General features: G+C 40.5%; 1 protein-coding gene across 1 annotated transcript in view; it reads right to left on the bottom strand.

The window, feature by feature from the left end:
* Window positions 1–15,100, bottom strand: part of LIFR (leukemia inhibitory factor receptor alpha) — a 40,601-nt gene extending 25,501 nt beyond the window's left edge. The window contains exons 1-3 of the mRNA XM_009329433.1: window positions 14,997–15,100; window positions 2,338–2,492; window positions 1,501–1,621 (exon numbers count right to left, since the gene is read on the bottom strand). Coding sequence (XP_009327708.1) covers window positions 1,501–1,621; window positions 2,338–2,419 — 203 coding nt within the window. The 5' untranslated portion in view covers window positions 2,420–2,492; window positions 14,997–15,100. The remainder of the gene's footprint in view (window positions 1–1,500; window positions 1,622–2,337; window positions 2,493–14,996) is intronic.
* Between the last annotated feature and the right edge of the window lie 4,725 nt (window positions 15,101–19,825).

The following is a 19,825-nucleotide window of genomic DNA, read 5'->3' as shown; positions in this document are numbered from 1 at the left end:
AAAGAGCAGAGAGCAGGGGAGAGAACTGCTAAAATCCCAGATGGAAATACGGTCTGCGCATAATGTTTGTGCAGTGCTCAGCACAATGTGATCTGGCCTTTGTGGTGGTAGATACATACAGGAAACAATAACGGATGGGTCAAGTCCCTTTGCTCATTATCATTGATATGCAACTAGAAAGGCAAGATGTTTGGAAAAATCCAGACCTTCCTCTTGAGGGAATGACGGGAGGAAGGAAAGCAAAGAGAACAAGGTTACTCACTTATGAACTGGAACAGGACCCTGGAGCTCCCATCGGCTGGAGTCAAGAGCTTGGGTTGAACTTTTAAGATTCACGCAATACTCTGGGCTAGTGAAGGCCAGCTGAGACTTGAGTGCACAGAAAGGCTATTCCTCTTCTGTACTGAGATATTAGAGGATGTTTGGGCAACTGAAAAACAAAATCTCTCTCCCTCAGGGAGGTCTGTACTAAGATCAGCCCTCTGCCTCTCTGCTTCGGGGACCCAAGCCTGTTCTGCTTTGCTAAGGAGAAACGGCAGCAGCTACATGGCTGTTCTCGTTTAGAGGGCAGTACCTCATGAACTCTGCACTCCTGAACTCTGGCCGCAGTATCACATATATGTGGGTTTTTCACATAGAAATGATAGCTGGCAATGCAGGAGGAATAACTAGACACAGAAAATCAAACATGTAGGTGGAAGAAGTGCAGCCAAGCCCTGGGACCCCAAGGACAAGTCTGGGCTGCCTGCAGAATTTACAGGAAAAAAGACAGTACAAATATCTGGACTGGGGGCAGGATCAAGATGCAAAAAGGATTTGAACTCATCCCTAGCACATGATAAGTATTTGGCAGACCCACAGCATGGGGAATTGCACATGTAGTTCTCATTAGTGAAAAACACACTGAAGATTTAAGTTTTTTTAATGTTTCTCAAAATTCTCAACTTGCATTCACTTTGAAAAAGCTATTGCAATTGTGGAATAATTTTTACGTTTCCTCTAATACAATGCTCTCCAGTCAGCTTAAAATTTATAAAGGTTATAAGACAGCCACGAAGATATTTTTCATGTTTTTCCACATGTGAATCTCAACACTTATGTCATATATTCTACCGCTTTGGCCCACAACATCAGGATTTGCTTCTTCCAACTATCATTTCCTTCTGGATTGAACCTGGTATGAAGATGTCCCTCATGAAAACTCTGAGCAAGGGCTAGGCAGACGCACAGAGAAGTCTGAGTAAACGAGAGCATCTTCCAGTCCTTTTAAGAGAGCAAGCAGGAGATTTTGGCAGGAGAATTGTTAGGATGAAACAAGACTTTGCCAGTAACCCCGCCATTGCCTGAGTTAACAGTGCCTGGAGGGAGCACCACCCAAGGAAAACTGATGGGGAGATGCTGGGAAGCAACAGCATCACAGATTCCATGGGCAGTGACTGAGGAATAACTATACTTTCATCACAATTTGGTAGTTTTCAACCAGGTATACAGGGGACTTACTTTGTAGTGTAGCAAAAGTCAGTTTGTCCACGTCTTCCTTTAGAAGAGACATCCCAACTACAGATCATTTTACGTAAATTGTGTGTTACACATTTCAAATTCTGGGCGTGCCCCAGAGAACCTGAAATCATATAAGAAATACAGTCACAAACTGCAGGTCAAAAATGGCCAACTGTAAAACAACCGCTATTGTTCACACCTATAGCCATTCTTTTTACATTTTTATTGCATGCATGTCTGGCTGGCATTTTAGAAGTGTTGAATGATTCGTTTGCCTGATTACAGACAGCCACAGACTGCCAGATTTCTACAAGTACCTAAAATCTGGGTTTATACTTGTGTGCTACAACACAGGCAGCTGTCTCTTTCCACAATACCCGTTCCTAGCCTAGACTAATAAGCAGGCTTTGGGCCAATGGCAAAACCACAAGCTTTGATGATAAACTTAATGAGTTCTTTGCTCTCCTCCGTTGTCCCACATGGAGGGCAATTAATGACAGAAGGGCAATTAATGATAATGTGTGAAATTGTCGCAGACAGCTGACATACGCAGCAAGAAGATCTCAATGCGGACATTTACACCAACTGCATATGTAGACTATCACAGTTGCATTATGGAGAATTTAACACCCAACTTTGCACTCGTTTATAAGATGCCACTGGTTGCTGGAAAGCAGAGACCAGGCCTGGTAGTACCTCCATCCCTAGGATGGTGTGGGACCACAGAGGTGACAGTTTTTGAACATCCACATGGCAGAAAAGCAACGTAATTAAATGGTGTCAGTATAGAAGCTACAAAGAAAAAGTAATTGGTGAATTACATTGCAATAAACTCACCTATCTCCTGGCTATATATTAAGCTTCTAAAACATAAAATAGCTAGAGCTAAAAGGCAGCGGAGGCTTGAATTCTTCCACATTCTTCTACTATTTGTTTCCAGAACAGCAGCTTCAAGCAGGAATAAATGCCATCTTCCAACAAGCTGGTCAGTTCTAAAATTAAAAAACAAAACAAAACAAAACAAACCTTTGAAATTCCAGAGCTGATACTCCACAAACACCACTTCTTGTTCCATCTACTTTTCTTCTTCAGTGCTGCTCCCAGGCGTAGCAACTCCTTCCCTTTCTTTGTCTGGCAAGCAAACCTTTTCACTGTCCCAACCACTCCCTGATGAACATATTTTCAGCGAGGCATTTCAAAGATAACCTCAAGAATCACAGACGTGTAAAACCCAACTGTCCACAGGCCTTTTTCAGGACTATCTGAGGCCAGAACAGAATAGACATGGCAAGGTATTCCCCTAGAACAGATCTCTTCAACTTAGATGAAATGTCGCATTCACAAAGGGTCCTGTATACTGTGAATGGAAATGTCCCCTGCTTTGCATATAGGTTTAAGGGGACAGGAGAGCCCATCTGTCTTCCTCTCCCCTCTGCTCACTTTTCATATTGCTGCTACTCAAAGCTATGGGATGCCCGAGACACTGCAGAACCAGATCTGGTCACCCAGGATCACTGGTTCAATCCAGTGTTAAGTAGTAATTTCTGCGGGGAAAAAAGGAAAAAAAAAACCGAGAGCCATTTCTCTACTGAAAGATACTTTTTGCTATAAATATTGATCTTAAGGTAAAAATTATCTAGAATATTACGTTTAATGTGTTCTTTGAAGATTAACGGGTTGCATGTTTTCCAAAGAGAAGTCCAACTGTTCAGTGGGATCTGGGGAACACAGTCACTTCCACCCACACATTGGCCACCATCAGTTTTTGTTCTCAAAAAGAAAACTGCAGGAAAGCTTATCCTAAAGCCCAGCCAATCCCTGGTGCATTGTTTCCCTGCCACCTGAAAGCTCTGAAGACTTCAGCAACCTCCCAGAGACCTAACTCCCATGTAGCAAGGGGCCTTCTCTCAGTGACCGACAGCAGGAGGGACATTTTAATTTAAGAACATAGCTGAGCCAGCCTCTCCTGCAGAGCAAGTTTTGTAAAACTCACATTTTGTCCAGGCTACTTCTTTAAAAGTCTCAAGTGGAAAAGCTCCTGACCTTGTCCTAGAAGTCTCTTCCAAAGCTAGATGTACATCACTGTCAGAACAACAGACTTTGCCTAAAAGCCTCTGTAATTCTTAAAGAAACCTCTCTTCACTGAAGTCCTCTGTGCCACCAGGAATATGCTCCCTCATCCCTGCAATACAACTGTATATTTTTTATCCTTTTTTATTAAGGAATTCTCCCTCAGGGGACAGCTGGGAATGCCCAAAACACTCTTCTGTCCCTCACCAATCTGCACTGTACAAGGAGAAACATATCAGCACTATGTCAAATAATCCAGAGCTGTTCACAAGGGGCCACTTCTCTCTCTTGGTCTGCAGTAACCAGACTGACGGAAAGGCCCAGGCAGCACCGGAGCTGAGAGATGCTATGGTAAAGGTCACTGTTACATCTGGAGGGAAGAAACACCCTTAAAACTTAACAATTATTTTATTTTCACTATGTTCTCAAGCCACCTGAAGACCTCACTAAAAACACACTAATTTAAGCTATATTACCCCCACACACATTCAGTTCTTCTTTTTATATATTCCTAAACTGTAATATCCATGCCGTGTAACTTGTTAAAGGCCAAATCAAGAGTGAAGTTTGACAAATCCATGTTCAGGTAAAGATGCATCAAGAACCCGCCAGCACATGAAATATAATAATCTCTGTGCCAGAAGTCCCCCACTGCATTTTGGTGTCTCTCAGGGTCTTCGTATCGTATTTGTCCATGTTACTAATGAAAATACGGGATGTTACCTCCAGGTTTAAACTTTGCTCACAAACTTCTAACTTCATCAAAAATGTGAAGACCACTCAGACAGACCTGGAAGTTACATGAATAAAATGACTGATTTCTATTTGCAATGTACATATAAATTATAGCTGTTTGTTTGTGAGTACTTCTTCAAAGGCCATTTTTGGTTTGCAGAAAAGCCCAAAATCAAAACTTCCAGTTTTACATCAAAATTAATTGACAGTCCCCTATCAGCTAGCAGAAGCCAAAGAAAGAATAAAAAAAAAAAAAGGGAAAGCACTGATGCCACTTGAAGGAGAGACAACTGCATTGTGAAGTTAATTAAATCCCAAGCCTTTCACTTTCTAAACACATTATCAGTACAGGATTGTGCAAAACCTGTTTGCTCATGCCAGGTTTACGTGGCAGATTCAGCAACTACACGTGCATGTCGTTCAAGAAAATCGTCTGTTTTTCTATAGCTTACTGAGTAGTCCCCCTACTGCAGAAGTTTTAAGAGTAACATCATAGCAGTGAATTACAAGAAATTCGAGTCATACCAAATTCTCCTAATTCAAGCACAGTTTTAATTTTTGTTTCAGAGTCAGGCACGGAAGGGAACCTATGTACTTTCATGCAGAGCATGATGAGTGTCTTGTAAACCACAATGTTTCATAAGAAGCAAGACTCCCTGGCTCTTGTCTTCTCATACACATTTTACAGCTTTCTGAAAAGTTGGTAATTCAAAGCCTCATGTCACATAATTAAATGCCATTAGTCAGGAGAAAAGTTCCCCATTTGTAGGCTTGTTTTAATTATAAAGTTACAAAATAATTTAAGTAATTTAAAAATAGGAAGTTCACTTTCTTTGGATGAAAGCTGCCTTCCATCAGTTCAAGACTAATTCAAACAAGGCATGGAGGTTTTTCCTTATCCTGGAGAGATATGAAAAGCATGTTATCCTCTAGGCAGATGTACTCTTAAGATGGATAGGACAAAGTAAGAGTCAGAGATATTTACTTAGGACAAGAGAGCTCAACATTGGTAGAGGAAGGGAAAACCTTGTCCAAGGCTGGCTGAAGTGCAACAGGAGCAGTTGCTAGTAAGTGTAAATATCTTCACATTGTAAATCTTTATTTTTAAAAAATGAGATGAAGGAGGGTCACCCATTCTCTCCACCAGAAAGAGCAACTGCAACTAAACCATTTTTAACAGACGTCCATCTTAAAAAACATCAATAGCACATCCCATAACAATCTCATTTCCTTGGGCAATCTATTCGTGTCACTTCACTGGCACTGTCAGTAGTGCTCCCAATGTGCTACACAACTACCTCTCGCCCCATTTTAAGCACATTAGTTTGTCCTACCTCCAGCAGACAAAGAACAGTTTATCCTCTGCCTTGCAGCAACCTCTTACATAGAAGGTGACCGATACCAGGTCTCTACTAGCTCCTCCCTTAAAAACTCCAATTTTTTTCACCATTTCCCAGTCTCAGTTTCTAGATTTCTGATCATTCCTGGAACAAAATATTTCTCTGTGGACCAAATCTGCTGTATCCTCAGCTTTGAAATATTTCTGCCCCCTGAGGCCTGAGCATTATCAAGCACAACAAAGTAACTTTTATAAGGCAAACCTATGCGTAGTATGTTTACATAGCCCACGCCATATTTGCTTTTCTCCCAACATTCAGACCTTGTTGACTCAATTTCAGCGTGTGATCCAGCCCCAGATACTACTGTATAAAGCTGCCACGTAGCTGTTTATCTGAGTACTTCAGACTCCAATCTCATCCTCAAATGGACTGCAAACCTCCTGACTTAGCGTGAGTATATTTGCACAGCAAATTCATCTTAAAGGCCTTGCCTGAAAAAGTCTTTCACTTTTGAAATTTTAAAATAAGAAAAAAGCCTTCCATAAATCTATGCTAAGGAACATCGTGTGTGTATCCAAAAAGTATTCACATGCAAAATCATGCCATACCAACAGCAAAGGCATGGCAGGCTTCAGTATATAATTTCTGTATTTAAGAGAAGCTGCTAAAAGTGGGATTGCACAGTAACTGTTGGACGCTACAGTACATGGAGATGTCCTGACTTCTGCTCAGGGCTTTATGTTGTGCAGAGGAACGACTCTTGTGCCTGTGGTCAGAGAGAAGACATTTTAAATTGCTTTTTATGCAGATAAGCTAACAAAGGAACACTTAGATTCAGATTCTTAATCACTGAAGCCAATGGATGGTGACCCTTATTTAAAACAGCTCAATACCAACTGTGGATTTTTAAATGACTTTTAAAGATGTTTTGACGCACACAGTGCACCTACTGGTGATCAGATAGATAGATCAGAAAGTACTCCAAGTCAATAACGTGCGCCTGTGAAAATAAATGTGGACAGCTTTCCTTCAAAACCTTGTCAGCTGTAAAGAAGGTGAAAGGTTCTGTGACAAGCTGACAAAATTAAGGCAGCACCAGCTGTTTGACAGTGACACGCTAAGACTTTACAAGCCTCTTTAGACTTAACCTCTCAAAGGGAAAAACGGAAGATAAGAGCTTTTTCTCCTACTGACTTCATTTCACATTACTTATTTCTTGGCTTAGCTGGTTCTGCGTATCTTTTTTTAAAGAATAGCTGACCAAATGAGCGATTCTCTTTAAAGGAAAAAAAAAAGTATATTCTTAGTCAATTGTAACAGCTCAGTTCTCTAAGCACAGAAGTTCTCCAAAGGTCTGTTCTACCTTTGAGTTTTCTGGTCTCCGAATGTATTTCATTGCCAAGTGCTTGGAAACCACTTTGAAGACAAACAAACAAAACAGATAAAAAAATCAAAAATCTTTCTGGCCTGCTTTCTGCCTGCAGTCTGATCTGCCAGCCACAACCCTCCAGATTTGGTTTTAAAAAAAACTATGAATTGAGAATCAGTGGCCACACTTTTTATGACCATTTTTGTGCTCCGCAAGTAGATACCTAAAAAGAAATGGTTAAAAAGTCAGTTTATACATAAAGGTTTAGGGAAACTGTAAGTGGAGAATGCTGGATGAAACCATGAAACCAGTAAAAACATATGTATTAAACATAACAGAAGAAATCTGTTTGTCAATAAATTTTCTCAAGTTATAATTTATTTGTTTTTTTCTCCACAGTTAAAGGTATCATCATAACAATTTACCACCAAATGGAACATTAAAAGCTCTCAAGGAAAATGATTATATAGCACACCACCAAAAAATTTTAAAGACTGATGGCAGGCTGCATTTTCGGCAATACTGAACAGCCTTCATCCCAAATACAGCCAGGCAGAAGTGCAGGTGCTAAGTATGTGCCTAGATCAAAACCTTATTGCTAAAAGAAAAATTTTTCTGCTTAGCAGGTAGAGAATGCTCATTTTACTTGTCTCTGCCCAAAGATACTAATTTAACCTTCAAAGTGAAAGAAAACAAGCCTATATCCAGATAAAAATGCATGTATCAAATTACACATCCTACTATTGCCAACAGAAAGCTTCCAAAAAAATTCCCCTATCTGAAAGACCATGCCAGAAGTACACATTTCTGGGAAACCAAGCAAATTGCCAATACAGCTGACAGTAAAGACAATGAACACAGAAACAGAAGATGAACTGGCTTTCTTTAGAACAGCTTTGCTGATCCCACAGTCTTCACTCTTTGACTTTAAAGCTAGCTGAGTAATAAAAAAAAAATGGAAGTAGAATAGTAAGATTTATTTGAGGGAGTTTGGCTGTTTTTCAGTAGAGTACATTCTTCCACCTCCTTAAAAAAATTCCCAAAGTTGAAACAAAAATCTCTCCTTAGTAAGCTAAATGCAGGCTCCCCCTCTCTGTTTTATAACATGGCAGAATTCCACATTATAAAAGATTCGCAGGACATGAATCACTAAAACTCTTTTATAAATGAAGGCTGAAGCCCATTTGGGAATCTGGCTTTCCCTAGTTCTGAGGAATTAATTTAAGAATCTGCTATTTCCCTTTCCGAAAGCTGATAAAATAATTCAAGTTGCCTATCCGCACCAAATGCACTCCTAATCTGCAGTGGAGGAAAAGGTAGCAAAGACAGGGTGTTAAATATTAGACAGTAAATGTGCAGGAGTGCACAAGGCCAGATTTTTAGTCCTTTGAGACAACCTTTGGGGTTTTTTTTTCTGTCAAGCACGAGAAGAAAAACTCCCTCCTCACTGCTTCCTCTAGCTGCCAAACAGCAGCATCACCATAGCCACTGCAGCTACCTTGCAGCCACTCCAAGCTGCTTCTGCTCTGCAAGGTGAAGTGAGATGTCAGGACGCAACACACAAGTTCAACACAAGGACCGACACTTTCACAAACTCATTTTCAAAGCTCCTGGTGACAAGCACCATCTACAAAGGCAAGAAATTTTACCAGCAAGAGTAAAGGTGCACCCCAGCTGGGGTACATATTTCACTGGCTCAGAGTCTAAGGCTAACGCACAGCTGCACCTGCTTTCCAGTATTTCCAGTTCTTCCTTTCTTCCCATCCCAGGACTGTTAAGCGCTATGGAAATACAAATAAGCAAGCTGCAGACTGGGAGAGCTGGTGGATGCTTCCAGGTAGCAATGAGCATGAGAAGCACCCTTGCCTGGCAAGGAGATGAGAGAAAACTCTTTGCAAGGGGTTTTCTGACTTGGGGAGGGTGATGGATGAAGACTACATACAGGACAGGGGTCAGAAAGGTTTGAAGTAATTTGCTTAAGAAATCCATGAAACAGCGCCACAATTCAAGGGTGATTTTATGAAAGCATTTAGTACCTGTTGGACAGCACAACACACAGAAATACACACACAGAAACTGAGACCCTTAGGACTTGCCTTTAGAAAGAAAGGAAGATATACAGAAGCAGCAGCTGTCAAATAGTTTAATCATAGCAATGGATATAATTTTGAGAAGGATTTGGAAAGTACAATGAAAGACTCCTTCAGGTTACTCATGTCAACCAAAAAAACCCACCAAAGAAGAACAAGCCAGGTGGCTTATAGGGAGAATTGGGAAGAATATCCCTGCTGGGCTGGAGAGAAAAAAGAAGCGCAGTGACACTGAAGAGGCAGAGCAGTGGACTGAAAGGGCAGAACAAAGTAAAGAGACGCTCTAGGAATCAATGATTTATATTTACCACAATTAAAATTGAACTTATTAGATGACATTTTTTGGGTTTTCAAGCTAAGTATACATTTTGCTGAATTATGCCTGTTTTCAATTAAACTGTATGCTAATTTGGAAACTGTTAGTCCTACTGGAGTCATTTGCCATGCCTTGTCCAGCGTACACCATGCAAGAGTGGTCCCCAAGCCAGACGCTGCATTTGATGCTCCTAGCGTGAGATTTTCAGAAGAACACAGAAACTTTCAAAATTAAAATTGGGTGTCTAACTCCTGAGTTTGGAAGTCCTTGCCCATATCAGTTAGCCACCAGGCACGTGGTTAAATACAAGCACATCCATCACTACTAGGAGCACAGCATTGCTCTCCAGATGGTAACAACAGAAAACAAACTCTTCTGAGAAACACAGTGAATCCTAATACTACCAAAAATAGACTAAATATGTTTTGGGATATCCGCAAGCCTATGTTATATATTAGGCAAATGTTATTATAGATTACCCCCTAAGCCTCATTAGACATTAGAGAAGGCATGCTAGAGAGGCCTGGATTGCAGTCGAGTGAAGGTTAACTTCACTCTGCAGCTATTTCCTCAGTAGGGTCTCTCCATCCAGCTGCAGTTTCATCAAGCTTGTAAGGACACAGTACGCTGAGACCTAACCTCCTCATTCTGCGTGAACTGAAGCTGGGCAGCCTGTTCAAAGGTTATTGCAGGGGTAAGAGGACAGACAAGGCATTATCAGATAAGCCCGACTTCCTTAGGAAGTCAGCTCAAATTAACAAGCACAGATTCTTCTGCCATAGAGGTGCAGATGGAAAACACCTAATCATCTGAACAAAGAACAAAGCAAAGGGGTGAAGGTTAAGGCCAAAAGAGAAATTTTGATCTTCTAGGCTATTGTGCTGCGAAGGAGAAGGAAACGGCTTGGAGTCATTTACACGCTAGCATTTTAACCCATTCAAAAATTTTTTTGATACTTACTACAACTGGCAAATTAATACTGCAATAAGGTGAAGGATTCAACTTATGTATTTGTGTAAATCAGATACAGCTACACACACTTCCTGATATGCCTGAATTTGGTGACCTCATGGTCGACACACTTCCTTGAATTCTTGTGCTTCGCAATGCAGCATGGAACAAGTACACTGAGCAAAGGCACACAAGTCTGATTACTTTGCATATATAAAAACACCTCTTATAATGAAAGGCTACCCATTATGCCTTTTCAACACTTAATACAGGTATAAAGCATAGCAACAAATGTACCTTTTTTGCAATGCATAAACCTAGTGTCAAATGAAAATATAGAGAAGGTTTGCCACTTCTCCAGTGCTTGCTGCATTTTACTGATACAGAAGTGAAATTAAACACAAACCAAATATTCCAAAGCACATTTCATTTTTTGGGGGTACTGTTAGTCTCTGTGTAGTTCTCAAGACAGCGCATCTTCAGAGGAAAACATCATTTGCCCACATTGTCAATTGTGCTTTACTCCATGTGAGGTTCAAGGGCTAGACCACGTCACTCAGACTTTACAAAGAGGGCTGCAGAAAAAAATTGCTGTTCCTCAGAAGAGTTATGTTATCTACATAATTCTGTCCCTGCCAGTTCTCTTCAGCTCATATGTCCTTATGAACTAATAAACATTAAAGAAATTGACCTTATTAATGAAAGAGTTTATTTTCCTTAATCTGGCAATGTCCAAAAACTTATTTTGAACTATATGACCTTTAATCTTCTTTCCATCACAGGAAAAGCCTATTTAGTTTTATAAGAGAACACTGATAATTACTGAAGCAATTCCAAGTGTTTTTTTTTAAAACAACCGGCAATGACCTAAGGGTTGGAATCCTTCATTGTTTACAATGAAACCGTGGTATTCGAATTATTTTTAAGGTACAATGAACCAAATCCAAAGAAAGTCTGTCTTCATGTGTACAAACAGCATATAAATAGATCAAATGCTGAAATGCGGCTTTCACATTAAATAATATATTGAGAATAACAAGCAACAGTTATGCAATATCCTTTTAGAGTGAATGTAAGGAATGAGAGTCACTTACGAGAAATAAATTGATTTTTTAGTAATCGAGGAAATGGATAATTCCTGAAACCAGAGATCTATATTTTCTGATAAATTCTCATTGTATTAATCTTTCTTGAGACTTTAAAAGCTCTCATGCCCTGCTGTATTTCCACTCTTAGTAAGCACCAGACATGTCACATGAAGACATACAGCAGCATGTTATCATGTGTAGATTACCCTTCCACTGGGGTGAGCAAATACTTTCCTCCCTGGTCCACTCCCAAGTCGGCACTTAAGTGCTGCCATTCCCCTTCCAACCTCTCCAAAGAGGGAAGGTCTACAATATGGTATGACATTATCAGAACAAGTCTGTCCATGCATAATTATATAGCAGTTGGCATTTATTTCTTTCCCATACTGTTTTAGTTGTACCTTATTCCCCTCCAGCTTTGCATTTATGCATATACATGCATATCCTCCTTTTAAGGCGGCAAAGTGTAGGAATTAGTCTTAAGTACTCAGAAATACAAATATTGACATTTACAGTTGATATGCATCAGAGCTGGTCTCTTTCCTAATTAGCTTTCATAGACCCAAGAGTGACCATTGCCAGGCTATAAAGAATAAATATTAACTCCTGCACTTGTGCATGCCTGTACACGGACACAGCTCCCGGAAACTGAGACTCACTCTCTCTCCCACATGCACGCCTGCTCATGGTACCCTCTCATTCTCTTGCTGTTCACAGCCTTCATCGGAGCCATGGACCCAAAAGACATGCAGGCACACCTAATCCAGCTGTGTAAAGCTAATACTACTCCTCCTCGTCTGCTCTGCTCCTCTCACAAAGGTCTCCAGGTCCCTGCAAGGGACTTATGGTCCACTTGTGGATCAGTTCTCATAGCAGCACAGTTAGCAACCCAGTGCCTCAACATAAACTGATTAATTCATGTAATCCTTTCTACCCCTCTAATAGACTTTGACACCTCCAAAATACAGCCAGCCTCAGCTCGGTTTTACTGTACTCCTCCATGTTATCCCCAGCTCTACAAACATGCGGCACTTCCTTAACTGTATTGCCCTAACTGAAATAAATCACTTACTGCAATGCCAAAGGCACAAGATGTAGTTGTTTTACAATGAAATTAACACCTGGTTTTCCATTTCAAATAATTTAGGCTGAATATTCAGTTTAGGCAGAACATTGTTTAAAAACAAAATATATAAAAAAGTTCAAATTTTGTTTTCAATTTCTGTTAAATTACTTCAAATCCGATTCAAACATCAACTGAGATCTCTCAGTCCACAAGAGTGAAAGAGATGCTAAAAAATTCCTAAGTTTATTCAGAATACTCCAAATGAGAGGTTTACATCTTGTCTGCTGGTTGGATTTGTCTATCTTAGGAAGTTTCTTGATTTTGCTTGATGTAAATAAACTAGCTCTTCAGCTGTTTCATGGAGGGTTTCAGAATGGAAAATACTGCTATAAAGTACTTTGCAGAGGGATAAAACATTTGAGCAAACTCTGCACCATTAAAATAATGCTCAGCAAAAGGAACAAAGCAATGAAGAGCTGAACATTTTAAAATAACAGGCAAGATGGCTAGGACCCATATGTATCATTTTTATTGCTGTAAAATAAAGCAATGTTTTTCAGTCATCCCTTTTATAACTTAGCAAAAACAGTGAATTGAGTGCCTGTATATAACTCAGCAAGTGCTGAGACAGCAGTGTCTGTAAGGCTAATGATGCCACACCTCATTTAAAAGCAGCTCATAGAAAATTGAGACTGCTACTAATAAAACAGAGAGTGAGTCAGTTCCACAAATCTCTCCTGACCTGATTCACACTTAGAATAAGAATACAAAACAGAAGATTTCACAGCCACAACTGCACTTTATCTCACATCTTCACATAATTTTTACATGACCATCACTACCTCATCTGTAACTTGCATCTGCCTCTTCTCCCTCAATCCTCCCTTGAAAGCAAGATTCTTGTCCTGAAGATCTTTTTTTTTTTGCTTTCTCTTCTCAAGGGTGACTATAAAAAATGGCTGTGAAGAGGGAAAAACAACCTTGGATTTTACAGACACAAGTCATTCCAACTTTGCTATCTCTGTTTAACAGGGTTCTTCCTTCCTGCTATTATTAGTAAATCTCATGGTTTACTTTTCTCAGTGTTGAGCTGGCAGATGATGTACAAAAGAAGAAGGATTTCTTACTTATTAGCTTCTGTCACCAATAAATCCTGTATACCTACACACTGGCATGGAAAAATCTCTTCCTGTGGAAGGCTGTTCATCACACTTTTCATGCATTGTTGCTGATACGTTTAACTTTTTTGTTTCACAACTCAGCAATGAAGCAGCTATTGTTTCCAAAGTGCTGAGCAAGTCCGACTGTGGGAACGAGAGACGTGCGACAATTCTCAATGGTCTCTCTGCTGGCTGCAGATTGAGGTGCCCAGGCACGGGGGGAGAAGGCGGGGGTGAGGGGGAACCTAACTGCAGAGAAGAGACAGTTAATTGGACAACTAACCTTTTGGTGTAGTTATATGAATATACAGTATATGTAGTGTATATATATAGTATATATAGTTTAATTTTAGTTTCTATTCCAGTATTTTATTCCTTAGGAAAATTTCTGCTCTTTATGCATCTAATCAGGTCCATCCAGATATATAGGGCACGATTCACAAGGCCAAGCACGTTCTTAAAAGCTTACCTGTCTAAGTCCAGAGACCAGCAAAATCTCTAATGTAAATTTCATGGTATGAAACACCAACATCTCACTTTTTCTTCCTTTTGTGAAATCCTCTTCTAGAAAAGCTTGTGCCAATCTCACCATGAAGGAAGTCATTAGAACCCACATAGCATTTAAAAATAACACCACCGCAAACATCTTTGGAGAGTACTCTGCTTTTCCCATTTCTGCAATTTTCCATATTAAAGAGCTATACACTGGATCTGTACAAGGATCATATTTGAAAAATATATTTAGAAGACAATGCATATGCCTCAGGGACATAAATATTTTACTTTAGAATAATATATACAGGAAGTCTTTGTGAGCTATGGTAGAAGAGATTAAAAAGATCAGAGGTACATATACACATTAGGAATGCAAGTGACAAGTATCTTTTTTTCCCAAATAAGAAAATTTAAATAAACAAAAAAACAACCAACTATCATTAAAGATGGTAAAAATTAATGCACATTACTCCAAAAGAAGAGATCAACCGGAGGCAATTATTACCAATACTTGTTAAATTCTCATTAAAGTGATCAGTTTATCAAATATCTGAGTTTAGATTGCAGCATCTTACTCATCTTAATTCTCAAGTCCCATGAAAGCTAAAGCAGCTAAATGCTGTCAGAGATCACCTGTGCCCTCTGATGAGAAGGTATTTCAAAGCCATGGAGTGCTGCTTGTGACTAACTAACTGCTGATTTTTGCAAGATAATAAGCCTCAGTAACCACATATATACACATGTTGCTCCTGAATTTGCGAACACATAAGTATATGACTAATTCTATCTTATGAATAAAGGTATGCACAAACTTACATTTGCACCGTTGGCAGGAGCCCAGCTCTGCAGGAGCCTGTGACAGGCTCAGTCCTTAGTCTTCAGTATGGGAGAGCTGAATGCTGAACTGGGCAGTCACATTAGGTACCTGAAGTTGAAAGATATAATCTGTATCTATATATAATTTATCGGGAAGAATGCTACACTAGAGGATCACTCAGAAAAGATATGAAATTTTAAATGTACCTTCTGTGTTTAAGTGTGTAGAGAGGAAAATTAACACTATTTTGCTGAAAGCCTGTTAGTGACCTAATTCTACGGGCAGCTATTGTAATCCCATTTCTGTCTGCAGTAATCACTGCCCAATCTCCAACCCAGAGTTACCTACTGATTAGCAAGCATGCATACAGCAGGGCAAAAGGATAATAGACAAGAATCTAACATTTTCAAGGATACATTGTTCGCATATTAACACCAGCTGCACCACTCATCAGTTGAAATATGGGGAAGCAACCGGAAAACATTCAATTTTCAAAGTATCAGTTATCAAAAACCAAGCAAAAAAATACATAAAAATCACTGAAAATAAAAGTCCTCACAACTTATTCTGTACGGATGAGGCTACCTTCCAAAAGGACTCGATACGACAGCCATTCATTAGCAGTGGAAATGGTTTAATCCATACAAAGTCGATTTATACACAGGATCAAATGATTACTTAGAGCAGTTCGGATCTGAGAGATCGTCTGTTGTTGCAAAGCCTAAAACAATGCAACTATTTAGTTCAATGAGGTTACTTGATCACAGTTCTCAATTACCTATACAGAGAAAGGATTTAAACATAACCCACAATATATGAGATAGGAGAGTCAATGCCATATAGTAGGCCTCCACTGAAAAGTGCGCATTGTCAAAAATAAAGCTAATTAAGTATTGGCAAAGCTTTTCAAGGACGGGGTGAACTGATTGAAATAAAAAATCAGACTGGATGCATTCCTAAAAAAATTCTAAATATGGGCTCAATACAAGTCTTCCCAGATTAAAGTCTTCGGTTCACATTATACCAACATCAGACTAGATTAGCATAAATCTTGCATAGATCTCACATTAATAAGCATTTTAATGATGAAGGAAGACAATATGAAGGGGACAAACTACAGATTTTGAGGTAAGATTTAAAATAAGGGTCACATGACAGCTTGCTGAAGCCGGACTGATCCTGTCATTTGAAACATGAGGCAACATTTGGTCAAAAATATCTTCTTTCAAAAATTTCCTAGCATTTTGAAAAAGAAACAGGCCAATCACATTTAATTTGGAGGAGAAGGCTGTTCTATATTGGGAATAGTGACAATGCTGTTCCAGCAGATGAATTATGAGTTACGTGCCTGGAGACCTGTACACTAAAGACTTCTCATAGCCATGACCTTTGGAAGAGTATGGAGCGGGGGGAAGGAGGGGAAAAGGAAGAGGAACAGGTAGACTCTAGGGAACAGATATTATTATCCTCAGAACCAGCAGAAACCGTAGCAGAAGTAAAAGAGTTTGGTGTTTATGTCCACCTCACATAGACAGTACTTCAGCGCTTGTTGCACATAACTCAAGACAACACTGAAGTCTACAATATAAATAAATATATTTTTGTTTTGGTTTTTTCTCTCTCTTCTCCTCTCTTTCTTCCCAGGATTAAACATGAAAAGCTTATCTCCTTGGTTTTAGCTCCAGAGTAGCTGTAAAACCTCAGAGGTTAAACATCACTTTTGCCACACGTGCTGAACTTGACCCAAAACATGAAGTATTGTGAAAATTAGTTGTAGTTGGAATACATACAACTTACATTCACCTTTGGGCTTCAGAGTCTGCAGCAGCCCCACCTATAATACTGACCACTATAATTTTCTTCTGAAGTTCACTTGATTTACGCAGCATTTTTGCCCTGCAGTAATATTAAGACCAATTATTTGAGAAAGACTTTTGAAGCTCTGTCCTCACTGATTTTATGGTTAAGTAAGTGAGGCCATTAGATCACCCAGTTCAAGCAGGGCAAATCCGTAGTCAGCCATACAAACAGGGTTACACCACATGATGAGCAGCATTGCTGTCTTGGCACAAGAGCTTCTGGGTGACCACGTTAAGTCCCATTTGGAAGGGAGAAGGGCTGCCAGGCTAAGGCAGATACCACCAGACAGCCAACTGCCTGCCCAGGGCCAGCCCCACGCTGAGCAGAGCCATGCCTCATCTCCCACCTGTCCAAATCTCCCTCTCCTCTGGGCTCTCCAAGATACGTGGGATGTGCTGTGCAACTCTCAAACATGCAAGTAATCTGAAATGCAGCTTGCAAGGTTACAGAAAGCATGAATATCAGAGATGCTCAAACCACCCTGGTGGACTGCAATGTGGAGGTACCTTCACCCCCAGCCTAAATGCTGCAGACGGGCTTGCCTTCGCACTGTTTGGGACCAACATGTCCAAGTCTGGACTAGACCACTTTGCAGCAAATGGCCCAAGTGACCATCTGGCTCCAAACCAGCTTTTTCTGTGCTTCTACGTTCAAAGCACTTGAAATGAAGAGAAAGTAGTTTTTAAAGCTTTGGGCTGAAATGTGTGGCATGCCCAAGGGCACAACATGGGGGACGTTTGAGGGCATAAAGCCAGCTGGGATACAGCTCTGCTCACCATGCTAGCCAAGCTTGCCATAGGCCATGTCCACACCATCCAGAATAAACGTTTAACCATGCTATCTAGTCAACTGAGCCCACATTTCCTCTTGGAGGGAAGTAATTGATTTATTCAGTGAGCAAAACTAGTTTAGATGGATGGCTGAGGCCCAGAAGTAAAACATGGACCATTTCTGAGCCAGACTGACAGTGTAAACCACCTCCAACCACCCCTGTTACTTCTACTTTTATTATACCTTTAAGCAACTTGTGCAATAATGACAAAATTATGCAAGCATAAGAAGCATTCCAGCATACTTTTCAGACTGTTTATCACCTAAAGAAATTGTACAAATACATTGCTTTATTTAAATTTCATGATTATACACTACAAACTACCAGGCTATCTCAATATGAAGCTATCAAGGTTCAGTCAATATTACAAAGCTATTACCAGTGCAGCTGGACACAGCAAGGACAAATATGTACGTCTATTTTAGGAATATATGTATATTCCAAAAGAAAGTGCTGTTGACTGATGATCAAAATGCAGCACGCTATACTGGCAAAGAACACTGGTATAATGTTGCTCATCAATATAGAAGCATCCCCCCCAAAAAAAATCAAAAACGCACAGTAATTCTCTAACGAATGTTACTGTATCAGTGAAACTATTTGGCTGACAAGGAAAATGCTGCAGCATACAAGCAATCCAAAGAAAGCGCTGCTTTATTCACTTAAGACTTCAGGAAATTTCAGGAGGCCAAGGCTGGCTGAAAGGCTGTGCTTTTTGGTTTTGCAGGAAGCTACCCCTAAATTGCTGGGTTTACAGGTGAGAAAGGAGACTCTGCTCGCTGACAACACATGGCCCAAGAGAGGGGGAAGCCATCCTGCTCCCAAGTGCTCCCCTAACACCAAGCTGGCAACACAGGCTGCCCATCCTCTGCTGGGGGCTGTGCTGTGGATCTGATTTTTGGCAGGGTAGGAAATGAGGCAGAAGGACCACGGAATTGCTACAGTGCTGTCCTTGTTTCCATGACACGTGCTTTCACAACTTGTGCTCCCTGAGGTAAAAGGCATATTTGGACTCAACAGCTGACAACTCAGCAGTTCTCTGCCTGTGGGATAAGGGAAAGCTGCTTCTGTTGTAGCAACAGTCTTTGACCTCACTCCAATGCCAGCTCCAGACCGTGCATGGAAAGGAGGGGAGACATATGCCCTTCAAAACCTTACACCCTGACCAACATTCATACCGATGGGTTAGGAGTTATTTTTAGTTTAAGCACTTTCTGCTTGCAGTGAAACCTGCTCCTAGGAGTGATTCCAAGAGTCGGCAGCAGGGAAAGGCAGACAGCAGCAAAGTGGCAAAAGCCCCTGCTGAGAGTTTCTGGTGCTTGCAGGAAGTGCAAGGACCTTATAGACGCACAGCAGGAGGGCTCCCACAGTCTGCAAATTTAGGGATTGCAAATTTTCCAGGGGAGGGAGGACAGCAATGATCAGCAAAAAAATGATGGTACATATGAAAAAGTCCCTGGATATTCTTCTCAGTGTCACATCAGAACCTCCAGATACCGTTCATTCTAATTACCGTCTGTTAGTTTATAAATCAGTAAGTAAGGCAGGCAAAGAACACGGGAACCTCTGCATTTGAGAGGGTTGGGGTCTGCGTTGGGGTCCCCACTCCCCAAAGGCAGGGAAGAAAACAGCTCTGGCCATCTAGGAATTTATATGGCCCCCATCATTGCCATGCTAATGACCCTGGAAGATATCCATAAGATTCTGGAACATGATCCCTGGAGACATTTAAGCACCTATAAAAACTGAACTTTTGATGCTTAAACCAAAAAGAAACATGTTCCAAAATCCCATTTATCTGCAGCTAAATATTAGTGGGAGGAAAAAAAAAAAGAAAAAAAAGAAGGGAGAGGTGATGATAAATTTTTTAGGCGTCAGCATGCACAGATGCACAGTCTCATCTTTGGCAGGACCACAACACTTGCCTGATGCTTAGACACTCAAGATTCACAAAGCAATTATTCCCCGCCTGTGTCTGCTGATAAAATGTGCACAGAACCACAGAATCAGGTTCCCCAGAAAAAGCAGAAGCCATTGCTTTTGTTTAAAGACATAGTCAGAAAAAGAAAGCAGAAGCGGTGCTCCCTTTTCTAAGGCAGCCCAGCCACTGCAGCACTCACTGGGGTATGGGAAACA

This window comes from Pygoscelis adeliae, unplaced genomic scaffold, assembly GCF_000699105.1.
Source record: "Pygoscelis adeliae isolate BGI_AS28 unplaced genomic scaffold, ASM69910v1 Scaffold47, whole genome shotgun sequence".
Classification (NCBI taxonomy): domain Eukaryota; kingdom Metazoa; phylum Chordata; class Aves; order Sphenisciformes; family Spheniscidae; genus Pygoscelis; species Pygoscelis adeliae.
Note: the sequence above shows the minus strand (reverse complement) of the source record. Positions and strands in the feature narration are given on the sequence as shown.